This window comes from Octodon degus, unplaced genomic scaffold (genome assembly GCF_000260255.1).
Source record: "Octodon degus isolate 3935 unplaced genomic scaffold, OctDeg1.0 scaffold00002, whole genome shotgun sequence".
In the NCBI taxonomy this organism is placed as follows: Eukaryota; Metazoa; Chordata; class Mammalia; order Rodentia; family Octodontidae; genus Octodon; species Octodon degus.
The window spans coordinates 27,044,061-27,066,416 of NW_004524578.1; the positions used below are offsets into that span (position 1 = coordinate 27,044,061).

Here is a 22,356-nt window from a genome sequence, read left to right on the forward strand (position 1 = left end):
CAGAAGATGGTTGGGGAGGGAGTTTGTGTTAGCTTGCTGCCTTGACAAGAAACAGTTATTTATTGTTGAACAGCACTGAGCCGAAAAGGAGAACACATTTCTTAGAGCAGATAACAGGAAGCACAAGGGGTTTTTATAATTTTTCACAATTAAGGCACAAAACTCTATTAACCCTTTACAAAACATTTAATTACAAGAAACCCTGTTATGTAAAGGATTCAATTCTTTGAACTTTATCTTTTGGGGGTTGTTTTAAATTTGTTTGGTTTCTTATTTTTAATTTATAAGTTGGGACTATGAATGGATTGCCACATAGGAAAAAATTTGTTGAAGTGCCCTGGGTCCGAGTGATTAAAGCTTTTTTGATCAGTCCTTTTCCAGTGTATCTTATGAAACTGAGTATTGGGAAGTAGAATTGGTTAACTGCAAACATTCCTGTAAAGAACAGAGTAAGTCTTACCCCCTTGTTTTTGTTTACTGTGAAAGTTGCTTATGAGAACAGTTACCAGTTTTCCTGACCTCTAGTAAGGTTCCCATGGGAAAAATATTCTGACATTGTTCTTGGAGCCTAACTGTTTAGGATCCTTGACAGCTGTATGATTTTCTTGGTTCACCGCAATGTTAAGGCAGCTTTTGACAGATTCCATAGATGGATAGGGGAGAGAATTTAGCATAGATCTATGGAAGGCTATAGGCATTAATGTAGTGATGACCCTAGAATGGATTAGCTGGGCCAGAATAGTCACCTACCATCAGAAAAAAAGATGTAAATTCCATCTTCCCTGCCTGTTAACTCGTTTTTATTTTATCACCTTCCTATTATCTAATATTTTTAGTCATTTTTGTTTTTCTAGAAAGTTTGTTTCTTTTGAATATTTTTCCTCTTTATTTTTTGCATTTTTTTGTGATGGTTAAGTTTTATTAAAGATAGAAAAAGAAACAGGCTTTGGGGAGCAAGTTTGGGCTGAGTAAAAAGGAAAAGAAGTTACACCCTACAGCACGAGTGTGGGATATGTGCAAGAGAAAATAAATAGAGTGGCTGCATTCTTATTTCATTTTCATCTTGTCTTTTCAGTATCTTACTATAAGTGATTTTCTTATTAATCTTGGTGAGGTTTGGAATGTATGAGACTAAGTGAAAATAGAGCTGCAAGGCCTCTGAGATCATAACTTTATTGGTATAACCCCAGATCCTCAAAAAATCTAGGGGATTAATTTACTGTCTTTTTGAATGTTTAATTCCTTGACCTGCAAACACATATTTATTAGCCTAACTCAAACAATGAAGCTATTAAAACTTCGAAGGAATATTGTAAAGCTCTCATTGTACCGACATTTTACCAACACACTTATCTTGGCAGTGGCAGGTAAGCCTGAGACTTTAATGTTGTTTGATTTTCTTTCTGTGCTTCTTTTAGAAACACATTCTTAACCCCAGAGGCTATAACTATACATAGAATTTCTCTTCCAATTCTGAGGATTACTGAAATAGCTAGATGGTATTTCACTTAGGAAAATGCTCTTGTCAAATCATCAGAAGTATCTGGTCCTGAAAAAGATTAAGAACCTCTTAAGTATACCAGGTAAAATTAACCTCCTATACTGTTAGATCCAAGTGTATCTCTCTTCTGTCCCCATACATTTTCTTTGGCATTCTTTTTCTTGAAAAAAGTGAGTACCAAATAGCATTTAGAATTGTTTCAGAAGACATTACAACATGCTTATTTTCTTTTTCTTTTTCATTTAAATTTTTTTTGTTGAAGACTAGGTGTGGCACATGCCTGTAATCCTAATGCTGGGGTGGGGGGGGTTGTCGCCTGAAAACAGGAGGATCACTACAAGTGAGACCCTGTACCAAATACATAAAATTTTTTTGTTGTTGTTGGAGATTCAACCCAGCATCTTCTGCATACGAAACAAATGCTTCACCACTGAGGTATATTCCAAGCCTCTCCTTATTTGGTTTTATTAAATAGCAGTACAATTTTAGGTTTGGGCACATGGCTACTATAGTACTTTTTTCACATATCATTGAGTATACATAAAATGTAGACATAAGGTAGACTATAGCCAGACTAGGCTAAAATTTCTACCTTTGGCCGTTTTACTATGAATAATGAGGTCTGACCTGTGCTTGGAACCAGTCTTTCTGTTTGTGTTATAGTCATCTTATTAATAACTTTTTTGTATCTGGCCAGCCAATAAAAAATTATAATCACTACTGTATGGTAAAAAAATATATTGGTACTACTGGCAAAGCCCTTTTTCCAATAATTTCTAATTCTGAGGATTGCTAAAATAGCTAGGTGGTAAACAAAAGTATTACAAAGCTGTTCCTGAGTATAGGAAAGGTTGACTAGAATAAATACCCTGGACCCTTGTTTATAGCATGTGTTCAGGAAATTTATATTGAATATATTTGTGAAATAATTGTGAAATGTTGGGGTTTAGAGGATCAAGGAATATACAACCAAAAGTTCATGTTCTGACCAAGTTTTTCATTTCATGTTAGCATCTATTGTGTTTATCATCTGGACCACCATGAAGTTCAGGATAGTGACTTGTCAGTCGGTAAGTTACAAGCACGTACCTTTATGAGTATTGTTCTGTTGCATACCTGATGATAGTTTATAGCAGTGCTTATGTTCTTTTGACGAATAAGAAGTTAGTCTGTTCTGCTCTGAGAATTATAGCACTTATCTTATTAAGTGTTCTATGCTGTTACAGTGCATGACATGATGATTGGATTTTATCTGTTTTTATTTTATTGGTTTGCAGTGCTGAGATTCCAATGTGCAGCCTTGTGCATGTTAGTCAAGTCCTTAACCACAGCACTGTACCCCTGAGCCCTCTTTGTCTATTTGGCTATATATTTCAATACTGAGAGACAATTGTGTTATGATTATATTCTGTCATAACCCAGGTTTGCTTTAACTAAAAATCTTGAAAAAACCAGTGTTAGTACTTTCCTATAATCCCAGCTACTTGGGAGCCTGAGGCAGAAGGGTCACAAGTTTAAATCCAACCTGATCAACTTAGTGATTTAGTGAGACCCTGTTTCAAAACCTGAAAAAAATTTTTAAGCATGGAGAGTAGCTTGGTGTGAAGGCCCTGGGTTCAATCCTCTAGTGCTGGGGAGATGGTCCTCGAAGAAATCTAGTGTACTGAACCTCAGATGTGTGTGAATACTACTAGTCTGAGTAGAAACCATGTCCTTAAGATCTGTACATGAAGGTTTGGGCCAATTGGATTTTTCTGGAGTTAGGTAAAGCTCTACTTTGGTAGAAATAAATAGAAGTAAGAATGATGAGGGGAACACACTTTGCAGGTACCCTTTGTCCCTCTGGAACAGAAGCTTTTCTTTCTCTCAGTAAGTTCTTCCTACTATGAAAGAAAAAAAGAAAGAAAAGAAAGACAGACACAGACAGACAGACAATCTAATGGTACTTTGTTTTATGTTGTATAAAACTCTTTCCTAAGGAGTCTCAGAGCAGTGGTGAAGCTTTGACAAGTGCTGTGTTCAGATGGTAATTCTTTTTTTTAACAATCACTTTATATCTCCAGCATTGAACACAGTGCCTGGCACGCACAGTGTGTTTTCAGGAAATATAACTCATGTACATAAAGGAATCTTGTTCTCTGCTAAGAACTTAGTGATGAAAAATTAAAATAATACAGATAAATGTGCTTTTCCTCCTTCTTGTAGGACTGGCGGGAGCTGTGGGTGGATGATGCCATCTGGCGGTTGCTGTTTTCCATGATCCTCTTTGTCATCATGATTCTCTGGCGACCATCAGCAAATAACCAAAGGTTCTTGGACTGTTTTTCTTTTTGCTGTGAACCATTAAACAGCCATGTCATCAGGGGTGACTGAGGGACCATGGCAGGGCCGTATTGTATAGTGGAAAAGCAACCAGGTCTAGAATCAGTTGAATTGGGTTTCTCTCTTGGCTGTCCTCTTAACTTCCTTTATGATATTAGTCATGTTGTCTTTTCTGTTCTTTAGGCATTAGGTTTTTTGTTTTTCTTCATATGAGATAAGTGATATAAGTTCTCTTTCAATTCTGACATTTTCTTTGTTTTTTTTTTTTTTTCAATTCTGACATTTTCAAATAATATAAATAATTAGGTAGCTAAATAGTAGAGGTAGATGTCATTAGTAATAAGAATCTCTACTGTCTGGTGTACAGAAGGAAAGTAAAATTTCTGTAGGCCCAGGCCAGCTCACTTTATAGAGATGGTAATATGAAAATATAGATGACTTGAATTTTGTTTTTCCACCTATAGGCAGATTTTAGTTAGGTAGGAACTATCTTTATTTTGTGTATATCCATGCCTTTGTGTCCCTGTTTATTTCTCCATCCTTTTGTATTTTCATAGTTAGGAACTTAACTATACAAACAAAGAGGAGTAAATTATTTAACCAGATAGCTAATTTTATAATCAGACATGCCAATAAAAGATGGGAATGAAAATAGCTTTGTTGTCTTTTCAAACTAAGCACTTAGTCTGTATTCAGTGAAAAAAAGTCAAGCAATAGAGAAAGCCATGAAAGAAAATAAAGGCAATCCAAAATCATATTTTTCAGGAAAAAAACCCATAGACAGACATTCTTTTCATATCTATTGATATACTAGTTAGTTGATAGCTATATCTTAAAATTTTCCCCTAAGTCAGTTAAAATTTTTTGTTTCCTTTCTCCTGCCTTCTCTCCCTCTTCCCTCCCTTCTTCCTCTTTTAGAACATTACCCCCTCTCCCCATGACCTTGTTGTTAATATTTAATGTGACATAACCTTCCATATTTTATTTCCTGTTCACATGTACAGTTTTCCTGTACTCTACATTGGGGAGGTTGATTTCAAGGTAGCCTATTTTAAATTGAACTCATCTGTTTTTTTAGATGACATAATATTACGTGGTTTACATGGAATATAGTTACATTAACTTATTCATTAATGAACATTTGGACTGTTTCCCATTGGGGGGCTACCCATATGCTTAATGATTCACTAGAAGGAATCATGAGACTTAGCATGTAGTTGTACTTACAACTAATGTTTATTCTACCAAAATGATAGAAGCAAGATGAAAAGTCACAAGTTGAGTCTAGAGAAACTGTATTTTCTTTTCCTAAATTTTTTTCCTGGGAAAATACGTTAGCTGTGTTCCTCTCTCCTGCCACAGAAATGTTCTAAAATGTGCATACTTTCTGACCAGGGCAGCCTTTTGACTCAGTATTGAAATTATTATTGAAGGCTAGTCATGTAAGCACTCTTTGCCTAGGACATAGGAAAACTCGGTTTCCCAGAAGGAAAGCCAGTATTTGTTGTAAATTGCATTGCACAAACAGCCCACACATACTGCTGCCTTGTCAATTAGGGAACAGGTCAGAGTCCCAGATAACAGCTATGCCAGTCGTGCAGTTAAGCCTTCCTGAAGACCTATTATATTAAGTCTTTTGTATATGTAGTGGATTAAAAATAGGATAAAGTACATAATGTAAACACCCTGTAAATCTAGTTTTAGGCACTCCCAATATCCCTTGCCCTACCCCCATGGCACTTACTATGCTCTAATTCCTACATATCTTTTAATATATTGATTAATATCTGCCTTCATCCACTCCTCAAAAAAGTAAATTAGAAAAAATTCCAAATGTGAATTCTATAAAGACAAAAGAAGTCTTTAACTACAGCATGCAATTGCAGAATCTTACAAGAATCCTCACAAACTGGTTGCGACTTCGGACACTAACTGTAGATTCATTGGTTTCCAAAAGTTTTGTCAGATTTGATAATTCACTAGAAAGACTCATAGAACTCACAGAAAGCTATTACATGCTCGTGACAGTGGCTTATTTCAGAGATGGGGTACAACTAAAATAAACTCAGGTGACTCAAAGGACAGTCTGGAGGTACTCAAAGGCAGAGCTTCTGATTGTCATGTCTGTACAGTCAATGTGCTTTCTCCTGTGACTATGCAGAACATTACCAGGGAAACTCACTTGAGCTGAGGTGTCTAGTCTTCACTGGGGTTCAGTTTTATCCTCCTTGTGTGGCCAGCCTTTCATGTCCAGACCCTTCCTAGTGAAAGTGAAACTAGTGGCTTTAGTCTTCTTTTCTTCCATAGGTCAGAAGTAGCATGGCATAGCCTTATAAAGCACACTTACAGAATTTCTGGAAGCCTGCTAGGAAACAGAGACATCCCGTGTGGCATAGCAACTGCCTTCTAGTGCTCAAGGGCACGGGCCAGACTTCTATTTTGGGTAAAGTTAATTTTTTTTTTTTTAAATATAGGCTGCCCACTGGCTTTTGCCTGGTACTTTCTCAGAGCAGGAGGTATATTTGTCTGGGCATCTCTTTTTAATGCTCCATAATTTATGTGATAGACAACAATAATAACTGAATATTCCTGACATTGGGAGGAGCCAGTATGTGGTAAAGATAGATTTAAAGAAAGACCTAATCAGTTCTCCAAAGCCATTGCTAACATTTTTGTATTTTATACAGATTTAGTTATGTACTTAACCCCTTAAACCGTGTAGCATAGAAAATGATAGAAGTGCTGTTAGAATTATTGAGATATTTGTTCTGCCTTTCTAACAGAGTTTACCATTGCTCATATACCAGATGTTACTGTGTTGATTTTTTTTTTGGTGGTGGTACTTGGAATTGAACTCGGGATCTTGTACTTGCCAGGCAGGTGCTTATGCCACTAAACTATCTCCCCGACCTCCAGATGTTACTATGAACAAGTGTCATGGTGGTTGGCCGCAGTTTATTTCAGGGTTCCACGTTAATTGAGAACAAAACTAGACATCCTGTCAGTTTGTGGGCTTTTGCTGAGACTGGTTTCCATTGTTTGGTGTTATATAGTAGAGTTTGCCTTCCTCCTGTAGGAGCACAGTGGTGGCATCCAGAGTAGTTTCTCTGTCCCTGCTGGCAAACAGTTGTTGTAGGTGCTTGCAAGTTATCAGAAGCCCTAGGCTGTATTCCCCCTGAGACTCTTGTATGGAGACGTGTCTATATTGGCACTCCAGCTTCTGTTCTTACATCATTTACAAATTAATGACCTGTGTGGTCTTATTGGTTGCCATTCAGCATGTCTATTTTGTTTCAGCAACCAGAAAAGTAAGACACTGCATTATGATGGTGACTTAGGCCTTACCCTATAACTTCAAATTGAGGCAGAGATTTCCCCTCCTCCTCCCATTGTAACTTCAGGTGCTTCTCAAATATCATCATTAACAAAGAAAAGGCCTAGTGCCTGAATTCTTGGGTAAATTTCTAAATTCAAGGTATAATATGTCTTTGCATCTGCCAGAACATACATTTTTATACCATATTTGGCATATGTTGCCTAAAGTGTTAAGAAGTGCAAAATAATCCACGTTGCTCATTAGTTGTCATGTATTTGCACCTTTTATAAATTGCTTGACAGATTAAAACAAAATTTTTACCAAATGAACAAATAGCCAAATTGTCAGATTTTTTTTCTTGGTGGGTCTTTTGGTTGGCAAAACCTAGTCAATTTTGAAAGAACCCAAATCTCTTGAGTGTCATTATTCTAAGAATCTTAATGCCACGTCTGTCACTTCTCAAATCCTTTATATTCTGATGATTAGAATGATAAAGTCCTACTATTAAGGCTTTTAGTTCATATAGTGAGGTGTCACAATAAATATATTTTTGAGTGTTATTATAGATTTCTTATGTTTCATTATTAGTGTATTTCAAAGCATTCTTGTAGCATATCATCCACTACAAACACTTTCCAACAGTATGTCACAGTGTTGTCATTCCATCCAATAGTTTTCTTCGCCCTCAAGAACATAACATTTTCTGACCTAATTCTAATGTCAGATTGTTCAGGCATATATGAACATTTTGTACTATATTGACTAAGCAAATATTTACATACATTACTGTTTCTTCCTCATCCAAAGCAAGGTCTTCATTTTGTGCTTCTCATGTATCTTCTCCATATATCTCCATCAGTATATCTCTGTCATATATTGCTAACTTTATTACTAACTTCTTTGGTTTACATGATCCAAGTCATCACTGGTACTTGAGTCACATGATGACTCACTTCCAAACTCCTCCCAAAGATGTGAAACAGGTTTTTATGCAGCATTGTACTAAATTGGGTCAAATCTACAAGAAAAATCAAAAGAAAACATTTAATAAAAAATTATAAGTATAGGGGCCAGGGAAATGGCTCAGTAGAATAAACACTTCCCTGGCAAGCGCAAGGGCCTGAGTTCAATCCCTGGTTCGACATAAATAAATAAATAACGAGAACATTAAATCTTTAAAAAAAATTATAAGTATACAAAAATGAAAGAGAGCACATAATGTGAGTAAAACTCATCCATTCATACTTTGACACCCATATATATACCTTGCCATTCATTTTATCAAGTGGGTAAGCACAAAGATTGCTTTCTGTGTTCCCCCAGTGCAGCTGTTGAGATGCACAGCTGGCTACTATTATGCTAAAATACATATTTTTATTAGAGAAGAATGGTATAGGTTTCTGTGACTCAGTATGAGAAACTGAAGCGAGAAGTTAGATTGCTTGTCTAAGGTTTTAGATACTATGTGGCTGAGTACTCCTAAGTGTGATACTATTGTGCTTCTCCCTTGCTAATGAAGGCCCATTAGAGCTTTCTGAAAGGGAGAGATTGCTCTTCCTAAACTGCTAATGTGTTAATTACTACAGTTGAGTTTCAGTAGCAAGTTCTGTAAAACCCAAATAGAGCACATCTGTAGTTTTTCTGATTTTTCCTTCTCATCTGCCACAGGTTTGCCTTTTCTCCATTGTCTGAGGAAGAGGAAGACAACGAACAAAAGGAGCCAATGCTGAAAGAAAGCTTTGGTAATGATAAAACTCACTTTTTTTGGTTACTTTAAATATTTTTTTCACAAAAGTACATTGTTTATTTTTTACAACAGTATTGTTCCTCAGTTTGATGTATGATAAAGTTAGGATGAAGGGGATATAAGGTGTAAGTTTTAAGCTGAAGCAATGATAAATTGAATAGTTTTACATTAAATGTCCATTTTACATGCTAGAATTGAGCTGCAAGTTTAGCTTTGAACTTCCCCACTGTAAATGCGAAGGTGGAGAAATGTCATCTGTTGCATAAGTCATACTCAGTAAGCTTAAAATAAAGTTCTCAATCCATTTTTGTAGTCATTGCTGGTCTGTTTACACAGTTAACCAATCTGCATACTTTCTTCCACCGCAGAAGGAATGAAAATGAGGAGTACCAAACAAGAACCAAATGGGAATAGTAAAGTAAACAAAGCAGTAGGTCTAAATTTTTCCTTTCCTCTTTGTTTTTGCCCCATTTTCTAGTCCTTGTTGGAACTCAGGAGTTATGTATAAGCCTTAATGGTTTTTGTGCTTATGTTATAATTAGGCACGCTTTATAAATCTCTTAGTATTTATTAATGACCACATTCAAAAATAGCAACTAAAAGTAAGATCTAGTAATTTTTAACAAGATGATTTATTTCTCTATTTGTAAAAGGTAGCAGATCAGTCTGTTCTGTCTAGTGGTTTGTGGCAGTGAAGTCATAGTCACATTAATAACCTAAGGTCTTTTTTTTTTTCTTTTTTCTTTTTTTTCTTTTTTTCTCTCCGAATGTCTTGAGGGCAGGTTTGGCTGGCTTGGGTTGTGGGGATCGAACCACAGTAACCTGAGCCTGACTGCTTGGTTGAAGCAGCCACTTAAAGAACTGAGCTAAGAGGAAGGCCCCCCCCCTTTTTTTTCTTTAATAATGATTTAGATGTTGTCAGAGATTTTTCTTTCTTTTTCTTTAGGTGCTGGGGCTTAAACCCTGGCCCTCTGGTATGTTAGGCAAGTGTTCTGCCTCTAATCTAAGTCCCTAGACATCAGTCAGATTTTACTGAAACTGAATGTTTACTCTTCATAAAAGGATTTATTTATTGTGATTTTCTTTTTTAAACAAGGTCTTTTAATATGTAGTCTACACATGGCCTCCAGCTTGTAGTCCTCCTGCCTCACCCTTCAGTGCTGCAATTACAAGCATGTGCCACAATCCCCAGCTCTAAAAGTACTTCAACATTTATTTCAATCTTAAGAAGTAAAGCCTATGTGAAATATATACTTCATGTATTAGGCCAATGGGAAGGACATTTTCACATGGAGAACATTGCGTTGTATATCTGTTACTTGATTTTGAAAATTAAATTATTTGGTCCTAGCCAGAGGAATTATGCAAGAGAAAGGGCATCAGTGGTAGAAAAAAGTTCAGTTTCTGTTTGCAAATAAAATGATTTTTTTTTTTTTTTTGGCGGAACCAGGGATTGAACTCAGGCCCTTGCGCTTGCCAGGGAAGCGCTTATTCCACTGAGCCATCTCCCCGGCCCCTAAAATGATTTTTTTTTTTTTACATGTATTTGCTACAGGGTCTGCAGGGTCTATAGGGTCTCACTACATAGATCATAGTGATTCTTCTGTTTTCAGCCTCCCAAGAGCTGGCATTACAGGCACATGCCACCATACCCAGTCTCAGTCGCAGTCTGAGTGCACCCCAGGGGCCAGGGCTGGCACTTCACGCTGAGACCCCAGCTGCTGTGCTCTGCCTAAGCAAGCACTTTAGTCCACTGAGCTATCTGGCCAGCCCCAAAATGATCTTGCGTATAGAAAATATCAAAGACTCTAAAACTTTTAGAACTAATAAATTCAGTAATATTTCAAAATGCAAACTCAATATACAAAAATTAGTTGTATTTCTATAAACAGTAAACTATCTGAAAGAAATCAAGATAGCCATTCCACTTATAATAGCTATAGAAAAAGCTCTTAAGGGTCGTGAGAGGTTACTTGAGTTGTATTATTTGTTCCACTGTGGTAACAACAAGCATTTTTGTATTCCCAGCAGGAAGATGACTTGAAGTGGGTAGAAGAGAATGTTCCTTCTTCTGTAACAGATGTGTAAGTGTTTAAATCATTACTATCATTTTGTTTTGGTTGGCCTTGAACTCATTCTAGCATCAAACTTGTGTTCCTCCTGCCTTCGTCTCCTGAGTGCTGGGATTATAGACCTGTACCGTCATGCCTGTCTTGAATCATTATTCTTAAGAATCCTATTTCAAAGTTAGTACTATTAAAAAAAAACAACAACAGGGGCTGGGGAGATGGCTCAGTGGAATAAGTACTTCCCTGGCAAGCGCAAGGGCCTGAGTTCAATCCCCAGTTCCACAAAAAACAACAACAACAAAATACTATTGTTTTATTATTCTAAATTATGCTAATGAGAATATAAGATGATGAGTAATGATTTAAAAATAGTTGGGATTATTTATTCAGATGATACTTCTGTTAGAAAGATCTGGTTGTAGCTCTTTCCAAAATCAATGGGATAATTCTTTAAGAATTGTGAAGTTTCTTTTTATTTACTTTTAAATTTTTTAAATATACCTTTTATTTAATTATTTGGTATCTGGGATTGAACCCAGGTCCTTATGCTTGCTAGGCAGGTGGCTTTAGACTGCTGAGCTATCTCCTCAGCCCTGAAGTTTCTGTTTAGAGTTGTATCATGAATGAGCCATTTAAAAATAAATATATAAATATATATATATATATATATATATATATTAGAATGTTTTTCTTTTTTGCATTTTTTTTCCTACAAACACCATTAATGTATATCTGAGATAAGTTATAGAAAAGCTTTAAATTGTAGTCACTATTGACTGTCCTTTATGAACCACTTACAGCTTTATTTATCATTGTTTAATTTAATGTTTCCTTCTCTCTGCAGAGCACTTCCAGCCCTTCTGGATTCAGATGAGGTTAGTACTCAAATCATGTCCATAAGCTATGAATCCGGTGACTTAATAGAAAATCAGGAATGAACTAAAGAATTAGGTTGGTACAGCAGAAAAAGAGAATGGGAACTTAAACATTCAAAGGCGTTTCCTTTCTTTACAAGTATCTACCATCTCCTTTTCTTTTCTAAAGTTATATGGTCCAACTTGAAAAATGCTTTAATTTAAATTAGGTAGCTATTACTGTTCTCTCCATTGTCTAGTTCGTTTGTCTTTAAGAAATTGAGATTTTATCATTATCTCATCTTGGCAAAAATTATTAGCAGAAGTATTGAGAAAGGAATATAGTAGACCAAAGCAACATACCAGTTACGCATTGCATTTAATGTTCTATATTGTCACTACTGCTTTCCATAGTGATTATAATTACCTCTAATATTTATGTTGCTTTGTAGTTTTTTTAATACACCTCCATTCAGTTCATTTAGAAGATGGCACATACTCTTATATGAGAATTGTGATATGGCTTTATGGGACCTAGTTCTAGATAGGTTGTGAATATTAAATTCTTCTATAGTCCCTTGGTTTCAGAAACTCTTCTGGAAGCATCTTGCCTGATTTCTGACTCACTGTGTTGAGTTGGTAGATAAAAATGTTTTACACCTTTCTCAGCAACCTACTTTGTGACAGTGCACACGTGCAGCATCAGATTCCTTACTTATCCTGTGCAGTGAAATATTTGAGAATTCTACCATTCAGATTTTGCCTTACCCACATTAGTACTTTGTTTTCTGTAGTGCCTTGTGCAGTTCCCACTTTTCTCACTGGGAGGTCTTCCTCTGCTAACTACTTGGCACCAGGGTTTCCCTTTGTCTTCAGCTACCCAGCCAGGCTGGAAGGATGATATGAAAACAGGAGTGCTGTTCATTGGAATAAATTACTATTTATTTCAGCCATCTTGTCAAATATATGTTAGTATTAGGGCTCTTTTTTGTGGTAACAAAACATAATGGATTCACACTCAGAATTTTTAAAGTGTGTGTTACAGTAGTAAATATAAGAACAATTCATACAGATCTGTAAGAATTGTTTTGTCTAACTGAAACTTTATACTGTTGAGTAAAGAGTTCTGCTTCTGTTCTCCCATGACATTAGCTGTTTTCTATTTTGTTACATTGAGTTTGGCTTTTTTATGTCCCTCACATAAATGGAATTGTGCAGCATGTGTTCTACAAACAGTGTTTCCTTTCTGATTGTATACCTTGTTCCTATTACCTAATTGCTCTGTCTAGGACTTCCAGTATGGTGTTGAAGAGAAGTGGTGTGATTCAGCAACCTTGCGTTAGTTTTTCATTGTTGAATACCATGTGAGCTATTCGTTTATGGGCTTCATTGTGTTGAGATGATTTCCTTATGTTCCCATTTTATTGGAAGTTTTTATTATGAAAAGATAGTAAATTTTCTTTCTTTTTTTGTATCAGTTGATAAGCTCATGTGGAACTGGCCTTGAGTTTGTTACTATATCATACTAATTGGTGTATATTGAGCCTTCTATGTCAGGGTGAACTTTACTTTCACAGTATGTGATCCTTTTAAAAATGTGCTGTCAAATTTGGTGTGCTAGTATTTGTTGAAGTTCTTTGTTTTATATTTTGTTTCTGGAATTGGAGCTTGAACCTAGGCTCTTATATATCCTGGGCAAATACTGTTATCACTGAGCTATATCTGTTACCCTTTATTCTTTTTCTTATTCTTACTGTTACAGACAAGGTCTTGTAAAGTTCCTTAGGCTGGTTTTTGAACTTGAGATTCTCATGCTTTAGCCTTCCAGGTAACTGGAATCATAGGCATGCTCCACCATATCCAGGTGTTGATCTACATTCATCAGATTTATTGACCTATAATTTTGTTATTGTCTTTGTTTGACTTTGGTATCAGGGTTATGTTGTCCTCATAAAACACGTTGTTTTCTTTTTATCTGATATGGAAATGTTCTAGAAGGTTAAGTTCACATTTGGTAGAATTCACTAATGAAGCTTCTTAGTAGTGTTACTATTGCTGTTGTTCCTGTTGGGAGGTTTTTGATGTGGATTCAGCCTTGTTACAGGCTTGTTTGTGTATATTTAAAATATTCTTTACTTCTTTGTTGAAATTCTTTATTTGTGCAGTGTACTGAGTTTGTTGAACTACCTTGTTTTCCTGAGCTACTGGTCTTGATTATCTCAGGTATTCCATACATCTGTTGCATTTGGGTCAGTCTGTAGATTTATCTTCTTTGGGTCCTAATTCTCTGTTGCACTTTTTTCTTCATTCTTTATGTTGGTATCTGTGCATTAGGGAAAACAACTACCTCTTCCATGTTCACAGACTTCCTTGAACAGAAGACTTTCACCAGATAGGTTGGCGAGAGATTTGAGAAACCTCTCTAGCCTTCTTTGTACATATATCTTCTCTGGACTTGTGTGTGTAAATTACTACTCTGAGGGATTTGCTACTTTTTTTCCCCTTAGGAATTCAAAATCACTTCTTCCTGATCTTTCTGATTTATTGTGGATCTCTGGGAGCAGGAGCATTCTTCAGGATCTTTTTTGTTTTTGTTCACAGTGACTGCAGGCACCTAAAATACGGAGTGTGTTCTGAGACAGAAGCCAATCTTTGGGCAACTTCCTGAAATTTTGGAATGTGGTCTAACTCCTGAGACAGAGCTAGGATTTAGGACTTCTTCCTCATTTGCTTTCTGCCGAACTCATGCTTGGAGAGTAGGTCCTGGCAAGTGTGTGCTTTTTCACCTGGACTTCTGCCTTTGTTCTCAAGGGTATCCAGCCTCTGGGTCCTTTGCTTTTAGTGCTGAAATTAAGGCAAGACAGAAGCCATTCCATTGGGTAGCTTCTAGACAAGTCAGGATATACTGCATGTGCTTTCCACTCCTCCCTTTATTCCTTATGTAAATGGTAGGAACTAACAGTTTCCTCCAGATCCTGTGGTGCTGTGCTACCTTTGAGGAGTAGGTTATGGCAGAAAGACACCTCAGCTTTGCCTCTTGGCTTTCTATAGCTGGGTTAGTGCTCTTCTGTGGTATGGGGCCTCTCAACTGGCTTTTGTGTTTCTCACAAAGGAGATTAAGGAAAGAGGACCTGGGCTTTCTATGTGTCATCATGGTGACATAACTTTCTTCAAGGCCTTTTCTTTTTTTAAACTGAAAAAGACCTTAAATGAATTATAGGAGAAACAAATTAAAGGGCCAGTAGTCAAAATGACATCAGACTCTCCAATAGGAACTTTGGAAGTCAGAAGATATTAGAACAATGCTTTGAATTCTAAAATAAAGATGTTGTTTTATGTAAGAATTGACAGTCTGTGTGCCTCAAAATAATGGAAGGTGTTTGCCATTAAAATGAGGAAACTAGGAAAGACTTTGGTTCAGGAAATAAAGGATCCATTATAGCAAGGCAACCCAGATTCCTAGGGAGACAACATAAATTCTCAGGGTGACAGCTAAGCAACAGGCTTGAAAAACAGCTGGAATGAAGTAGGGAAGCAGACTTTCAGGAAGTGTATTTTTTTTTTTTTTTAATGAAAAGAATAAAGATTTTTGGATGCAATTAATCATATTCATAAAAGATTTACAATTCTGTAGTACTTAGCTCATAAAGAAAAGGAAGCAGAAAAAGACTAAAACTTGCATAGTAAATAAAATCTGAGAGTATATTAATGAAGATAGGGCAGTAAATACTGTTTTATAATCAAATTATGTTAATTTTTACAGGGTTTTAAAAATTTTGGTGAAAACCATAACAATTAAAAAAACTTAACATGTGCCCTCCTAATCATTTTTTAAGTAAAGAATTTAAACTCTGTATACTGTTGTGCCACATGTCTCTGAAACTATTTCATTAACTGAATTTTAAAAGTTGTAAAAATTATTTATTTAATTATTTGATACAGGGTCTCACTATGCAGCTGGGCCTCCCCAGCACTGGGATTATAGGCTGGGATTGTGTCTGGTTTCCGTGGCCAGCACAGCATGCCTGGGAACCTGGAGCTGCCACGGCATGTGGTACTGGAGATCAAACCCAGGTCCTTGCCCTTGCCAACCAGGTGCTTAGAATGCAGAGTTATCTCCCATGCCCTCATCAGCTAACATTTAATAAGCAAGGGCAAGGTATTTCATTGTGAAGATGTATCAGTTTGTGTGCATAGCTGTCTATTTTAAACTTGGTTCCTTTTTGTAATTTGTTGTACTACTGAATGTTGTGGCTGAATCTCTGTCCCTATCCTTCACTGGGTCTTTTAAGTTCCTAAACTAGGGGAGGTACATATTCTTATTAAAGCTTAATCAGCCAGGTGTGGTGGCACACACCTGTAATCCCAGCACTCAGGAAGCAGAGGCAGGATTGCTGAGTTTGAGACCAGCCTGAACTACATGGTAAGACTGTTTATTTGTGTCACACAACAAAAAAAAATAATACCTGTTCAGTAATCTTAGTTGACTCCAGCATACACATTTCTTTTTGCGTTATGGTTTGCTGTCCAGAAGGCAGGGACATTTTGACTCAATGGATCTTGGTAGGCCTGTGTTATTCATTTTACAAAATCTTCATAAATATTTAAAAACCACTGCTTTGTGGAAGATACTTGGGAGGTAGACCATTTTAAATTAATACATTTAGAGTAAACTTTTTCTTCATCTCTAGGAACGAATGATCACACACTTTGAACGGTCCAAAATGGAATGAAGAATGGGAAGATTTGCAGTTGAAGATGACTAGTATCAAGGAAGAGATTGGCTTCTGTATGTCTTCTAGTGGTCCATGCGATTTTAGGAGACAGTGACATCCTGATCTCTTTCTTGATCTTTGTACATTGGAGCCAGTGAGAGGTGTTGGAACAAGGAGACTGTCTTATGAAGACACATTCATAGGATGAGAAAAACCTACAAGCTTCTTATTTACAACATTGATGCCCTTGTCCCTCTCAAACTTTGACACAGATGCTTATACAACTTAACATGTTGTTCCCAAACTTCCTGTGTTTCAGTTTAATCTGTCAAACTAAAGTTTAATGTCTTCTAAAGGACTATGTCATCAACACCATAGTATGTAATCTCCAAGAGCCACTGCCTGTAATTTTTATTTATTTAGGGAGTTTCATGGGTGATGGGGGAAATTGTTGCTTCTCTTTCCTTTTCCTGGGAACTCAATGTTACATCTTGTAGAGGGCCCTTCTGAGTTAAGGAGCCACGGTTCTATTAGTGATCAAAAGAAAAAAGCAGTTACAGTGAATCATTTTTAAAAAGCAGAATCAAGTGCACTTTTGTTTACAAATGGCGTATATTAAAGATTTTTGTATTTCAGATGTACTTTAAAGAGAAATATTTGCTTGACTCTTGACATCTGCTATTGTGACACATCCCATTGCTGGCAATGTGGTGCACACTCTGAAACTTTTAACTGCTGTTCTGTAAGCCTCTAGAGGTGGCATGGAGAGTCTTGCAGTGCCTGTCTGCCTGAGTGCCATTCCTTGGGCATTGTACCAGATACTGAGAGGCACCATCTATGATTGAGCACCCTGCTAGGGGGACTGTTATGCTTCAGAAATGGAAGCTTATGCAAAGGAAATGGGTTTGCTGGCTGAATCTAAACACTTATTCATGCATGAAATAGTGTGGAGACCCTGGCTGCTGCTCATTCTTTAGGATTGACTGTTCTAGTGTCTGGTGTTGGTTTAGAGACTGTTTATAAGGGACATCACAAGGTGATGGGATTCCCAAAAGTTTTGTTCTACATAAAAAGTTCATGTCATTTTTTAATATAAAAAATTTTAACAAAGTTAATACTTTTTTCTCATTTATTTCAAGCTTTCTGTAAACATCTTTCTCCCTTACTTTTTCTTGTGGGTTTTTTTCCTTTAGTTCTATTCTAGATTGTCAGATTTTCTATGGAAACTAGTGACCACAATCCTAATTTTTATTGTAGTGAAAGTGTTAACGTTTGGGTAGCATTTCTATATACCTCTTTGCTATGGTGATGTTTTTTAAAGTCACGCTGACAATGTGTCTCATCAGCAATAATATGAAGAACTATGTTCTTTTACTCTAGTAAAAGTCTGGGATAGATTTGTGTGTTGATGTGGTACCCTAAACCTCATCAGATGGAATAACAGTTACAATGTAGCAGGATAGTTGGTTAAATATTGTTTAGCCTGTTTTGATGTTAATTTGAAGCTAGATAAAAAGGTTTAACATGAGTATGTAGGACACATTTTTAGGCTGATGCCTCATAATTCTATTTATGTCTGTATTTACTGGGATTAGATATAATATGTATTTTTTAGTGTGGGTTCAGGAAGACTTGTTTCACATTGACAAATAGTAGTTAATATTATTTGTGTTCTTGGTCCTCAAACCTGGAACTGCCAGGTTATTAGACCTTTTCTGTGTAAGGGCCAGCCAAATAACTCAGCGGATTAAAGCACCTGCAAGCAGGCTCAGAAGCCAGGGGTTTGATCCCCAGGCATGCTGTGCTGGCCCTGCCCGCGGGGCATGCTGAGAAGGCAATTGAGACTGGGTGTGGTGGCACAGGGCTGTAATCCCAGCACTTGGGAGACTGTAAACAGGAGAATCACTACCAGTCCAATCTAGTAGTGAGACCCTGAACACCCTGTAGACCCTTCCCTAAAATACAAAAGAAAAAAAGAATAGACCTTTTCTGTATAATTCTTGATTTTGAAGAGGGTAATTAGCTTCTGTGGTAAAAGCCCACCAAAGGTAACAGAAGATGTGTTGAGCAATATATTTTTTTAAAACATTTTTTCTCCTTTTTTATGTATTTAGTACAGGGTCTTACTACACAGATTGGATTTGTAATCCTGAGCACTGGTATTACAGGTATGCAGCACCACGCCCATTCTCAGTTGCCCCCAGCTTGCCCTTGGGGGTCGCGCCAGCATGGCACGCCGGGGGAACCCTAGTCCCTGGGGCTGCCTGAGCAGGTGCTTTAATCCTCTGAGCTATCTGGCCAGCCCTGTTGAGTGATTTTTGTGTTTACAGCTATTTGTAAATTACTTGATTAGAACAGCATCTATTAGAGATGTGACAAGAATACTTAGTTTTATATGAAAAAAAATGGCAATATGTAAAAATGTCACCAAGACCCTTAAAAAAAAAAAAACTTTCATCCTTTTAGATCTTTGCTTTAATTTCAAAAGCTTGTTTATTACATACCTGGTGCTTTAATTAGGGGCAGTTACCAAATACAGATCATTCTTGCAGCTGAAATTCAGTTTTTAAGTCTCCACAGTGTGAATGCTGTGTTAACCCGAAAGTAAGGCCCTATCATAGGCAAGAGCCATGTCAACTTCCTTTTCTGAAAGAAATCAGGATTTAAGACACAGTTTGGGAGAGTAGAATTGGCAGCAAGCGTGTAATCAACTTAAATTTGTTTTTAACCAATTCCTGAGTTGTGGATCAAATTTTGCTCCCTAAATCCCTGCTACTCAAAATGTGGTCCAAGAAACAATTGCGTCAGCCACGTGCATAAGCTGGTTAGAAGTGCTTGACTGAGGACCCCACTGAGTCTCCTGAAGCAAAATCCCACTTTAGCATTATCTCAGTGATTTCTATGCACATTTTTAAAAAGAGACAATACAAAATAGTAAAAGAAGAATTTAGAAACAATAGAGCATTTCACTCAACCAAATAATAGGAATTTGTATAATTTTGAGAAGCATTGGTTTGGAACTTTTCACAGGTGATTTTGCCAATTAGGACTTTTAGCAAAGGGAGATGTTTTGAGTTCTATTTTTGACTCTAGGGAGGGTGCCACCTGCTGGCATCTGTCTACCTGGTAGTAAACTGCTGCCAAACAGCCTGTAATGCACGGAAACAGTGCTCCACCACCAGCAGCAACAACAAAATTACCCTCCCATAAATGTCAGTAACACTACAGTTGACAAACCCAAGCCTAGGGCAGGACTACCCAAGATTTTAAGGACATGGACTCACTTCGGAGATTATTAGATCACTGTTATTCACGATTTGATTCAGCAAAGCTGTTGTGAGGCCTGCGGCTCCGTTTTGAAGAAGTTCACAGGCAATGCTGCTCTTGGTTTATGAGTCACACTGAAACCCACTGCACTACAACTTAAAAAATGTTAAGTTTAAGGTAATTGAGGTAGTTGGGATCTGATGGTAATACTGAAGCTATTATACATTGACTGGTTAGAGTATATCAGTGTTGCCAAGTGCACACTAGGTACTTACACAAAAGCTATTTTGCAGACTAGGAAATACAGGCCAGAAAGATTAAATTTCACCAAAACCCTTCTTAAACAGTTCTTACAAATGTGACATCAACGCACGAGTTCTTAAGCATCACGTTTGTTGCTTGAGGCAGTTCTAAGATTCAAGATTTGTCCCCTCCTCAGAAGCCCGCGAGTCAAGTCTAGACCTAGATCGAGCAGCTCTGAGTACGACACCAGGGAACGTTCTCCTTGTGGGCGCTACTGCGACAGAGAGGAAGGGGCGGGGCTCCGCCGGCGGAAGGGGAGGGCCTATCATGGCAGGAAGTTCCTCGCTGAAGATGGACGTGTCGCGGGAGGGCCTGTAGCAGGCGGGGGGGGTCCCAGAGGATCCAGAGGAGCCTGGTTCTGACCACGAGCCCAACCCATTTTGGGGAGAGGTAGCAGCGGCGACTCTCACCATCGCCATGCACGACGCTTTCGAGCCGGTGCCCATCCTAGAGAAGCTGCCTCTGCAAATCGACTGCCTGGCTGCCTGGGGTGAGCTGAGTGTCCCGGGGTCGAGGCTGGGTCAGCGTGAGAGCGGCGCGGACCTTTCGCTAGGCTAGAGCAGTGGACCGGCGTCTGGCTGTGTAGGCCCCTGTCGGATGCTGTAAGAGAGCGGTCCGAGATGAAGGAAGGCAGAGATGATTGTGGGAGCTGTTTGGGCGATCTCTGAGTACTCAAGTCTTTTAGGGACCTACTACCTGCGCTGTGCAGTTAGAGGTTGAAGTCTGTTAATTGCGCTGTTTTGGGCCCTTTTCGAATCCCAAGAAGTCATCAGTGCAGAAGTGCGAAGTAGTGAGAAGGCATTCTGCCAGGCGTTTGTACTTGTCAGATGGTAGTGTTATTTTCTAGGTGAAAGGCGGTTTATTGAGGATGAAATACATGAACACCGTATGTTTTTTCTCCCTTAGTGTGCACTCATAATTCACTTTTCCTTGCTGTAAGTAGCTCATATAAGTAATATCCTAATGCAACCAAGTGTCTTATATTCAAAGAACTCAAATTGCCTAACCCTGTAGGTGGAAAAGCATCATACCAGACTGTTGTGAATCCTAGCTCCTATAACCTTGTATAATCTTGGGGTTGACTAGTGCAAAAGCAGAGTTAAGTACCTCCTGTGTGTTCTGGAGTACAACATGAAGATTTCAGTGGTCTAAGCAAACCTTGGCTGTCAGCTACAAACATTGTGCACCTGTCTATGGATGGTTATGTTTGATAACAGTCCCCAGAAATCAAATAGATATAATTTCAGTCACTCTTGTTAATGTCCAGGTCCTGGAAATCAAGGGTTATAAAAAGATGATTTAGAACCTTTATCATCTCTTATTCCGAGCCAGGTAACCATTATGGAATCTTTGATTCCATAACAGCAGCCCCATGGAATATTGGTTGCTGGGATGCTATGCTTCTCCCCTGACAGTCACTCCCCCTGCTTACAGAGTTTGTCATAGCCCCCTGAGTAGGAGTTTTTCACTATAAATCTTCATGTTGCGGTTTGTTTGTTTTCTGAGACAGGATTTCACTGTGCAGTTCAGGCTGACTTTAAACTCACTTCGTAACCCAAGCTAACCTTGAACTCTGAGCAATTCTCCTGCTACAGCCTCCCAAAGTGCGCACATTACAGTGTGTACCACTACACCAGCTAAATCTTCATGTTTATGTGTGTCCTCCTCTACAGAGAGCCATGGGCTGCTCTAAAATCACCCCTCCACAGGAAGCTGTAGTCCTTTGGATTAGGGAAAGAATTTTATTTCCTCTCCACACCTCAAGAAAACTTCCATTTCATGGAGGAAAAATTAATAGAGGAAGTTGAACGGGATGAAAGACCTGAGACTGCATGGAAGGATTCATTTGCTTCATCAAATATATATTTGGTGCCTATGTGGACCATTGTCTGCCAGGGACAGGAAAAGAATACAAACATGAATAAGAAACAGGGCCTTGAGTGCTGTAAGCCAGATTTGGAAAGATTGAATGTTCTACTTAATGTGTGGAATCTAACAAAGATGTCAAAAAAGCAGAGGGGAGACTATTAATAGACAAGAGGAAGTAAAGGAGAAAAGGGGAGGTATTGTAATGGCAGATAATGGAGGGCATGAACATGATCAAAATACATTATGCACATTGAATCTTCACCCATATGTAAAACTAGTAGGGAAGGTAGGGCAAGTGGAGCAGTGGGTGGGAAGTAGCTAAAATATTTTACTTATTTTTTTGAAGGTTTGGTTATTTTGTGGCTGGCTCAGCCCACCCTGGGGGCGTGGCTG

The 22,356-nt window shown here is 37.9% G+C and overlaps 2 protein-coding genes across 6 annotated transcripts in view; both read left to right on the forward strand.

Annotated features, from left to right (window-relative positions):
* Tmem87a (transmembrane protein 87A) overlaps positions 1-17,196 on the forward strand; it is a 55,551-nt gene extending 38,355 nt beyond the window's left edge. For 2 of the 4 annotated variants that reach the window (XM_023711187.1, XM_023711192.1), the window contains exons 13-21: positions 1,259-1,367; positions 2,513-2,571; positions 3,707-3,810; positions 8,808-8,881; positions 9,255-9,316; positions 10,915-10,970; positions 11,800-11,830; positions 13,099-13,173; positions 16,501-17,196. In XM_023711187.1, the coding sequence (XP_023566955.1) occupies positions 1,259-1,367; positions 2,513-2,571; positions 3,707-3,810; positions 8,808-8,881; positions 9,255-9,316; positions 10,915-10,970; positions 11,800-11,830; positions 13,099-13,152 (549 nt within the window). In that variant the 3' untranslated portion in view covers positions 13,153-13,173; positions 16,501-17,196. The remainder of the gene's footprint in view (positions 1-1,258; positions 1,368-2,512; positions 2,572-3,706; positions 3,811-8,807; positions 8,882-9,254; positions 9,317-10,914; positions 10,971-11,799; positions 11,831-13,098; positions 13,174-16,500) is intronic. The other 2 variants (XM_004623375.2, XM_004623374.3) reach the window with 1 other exon arrangement.
* A 3,230-nt stretch (positions 17,197-20,426) lies between these two features.
* Positions 20,427-22,356, forward strand: part of Vps39 (VPS39, HOPS complex subunit) — a 42,771-nt gene continuing 40,841 nt past the window's right edge. For both annotated transcript variants that reach the window (XM_004623377.2, XM_023711213.1), the window contains exon 1: positions 20,427-20,584. In XM_004623377.2, the coding sequence (XP_004623434.1) occupies positions 20,512-20,584 (73 nt within the window). In that variant the 5' untranslated portion in view covers positions 20,427-20,511. The remainder of the gene's footprint in view (positions 20,585-22,356) is intronic.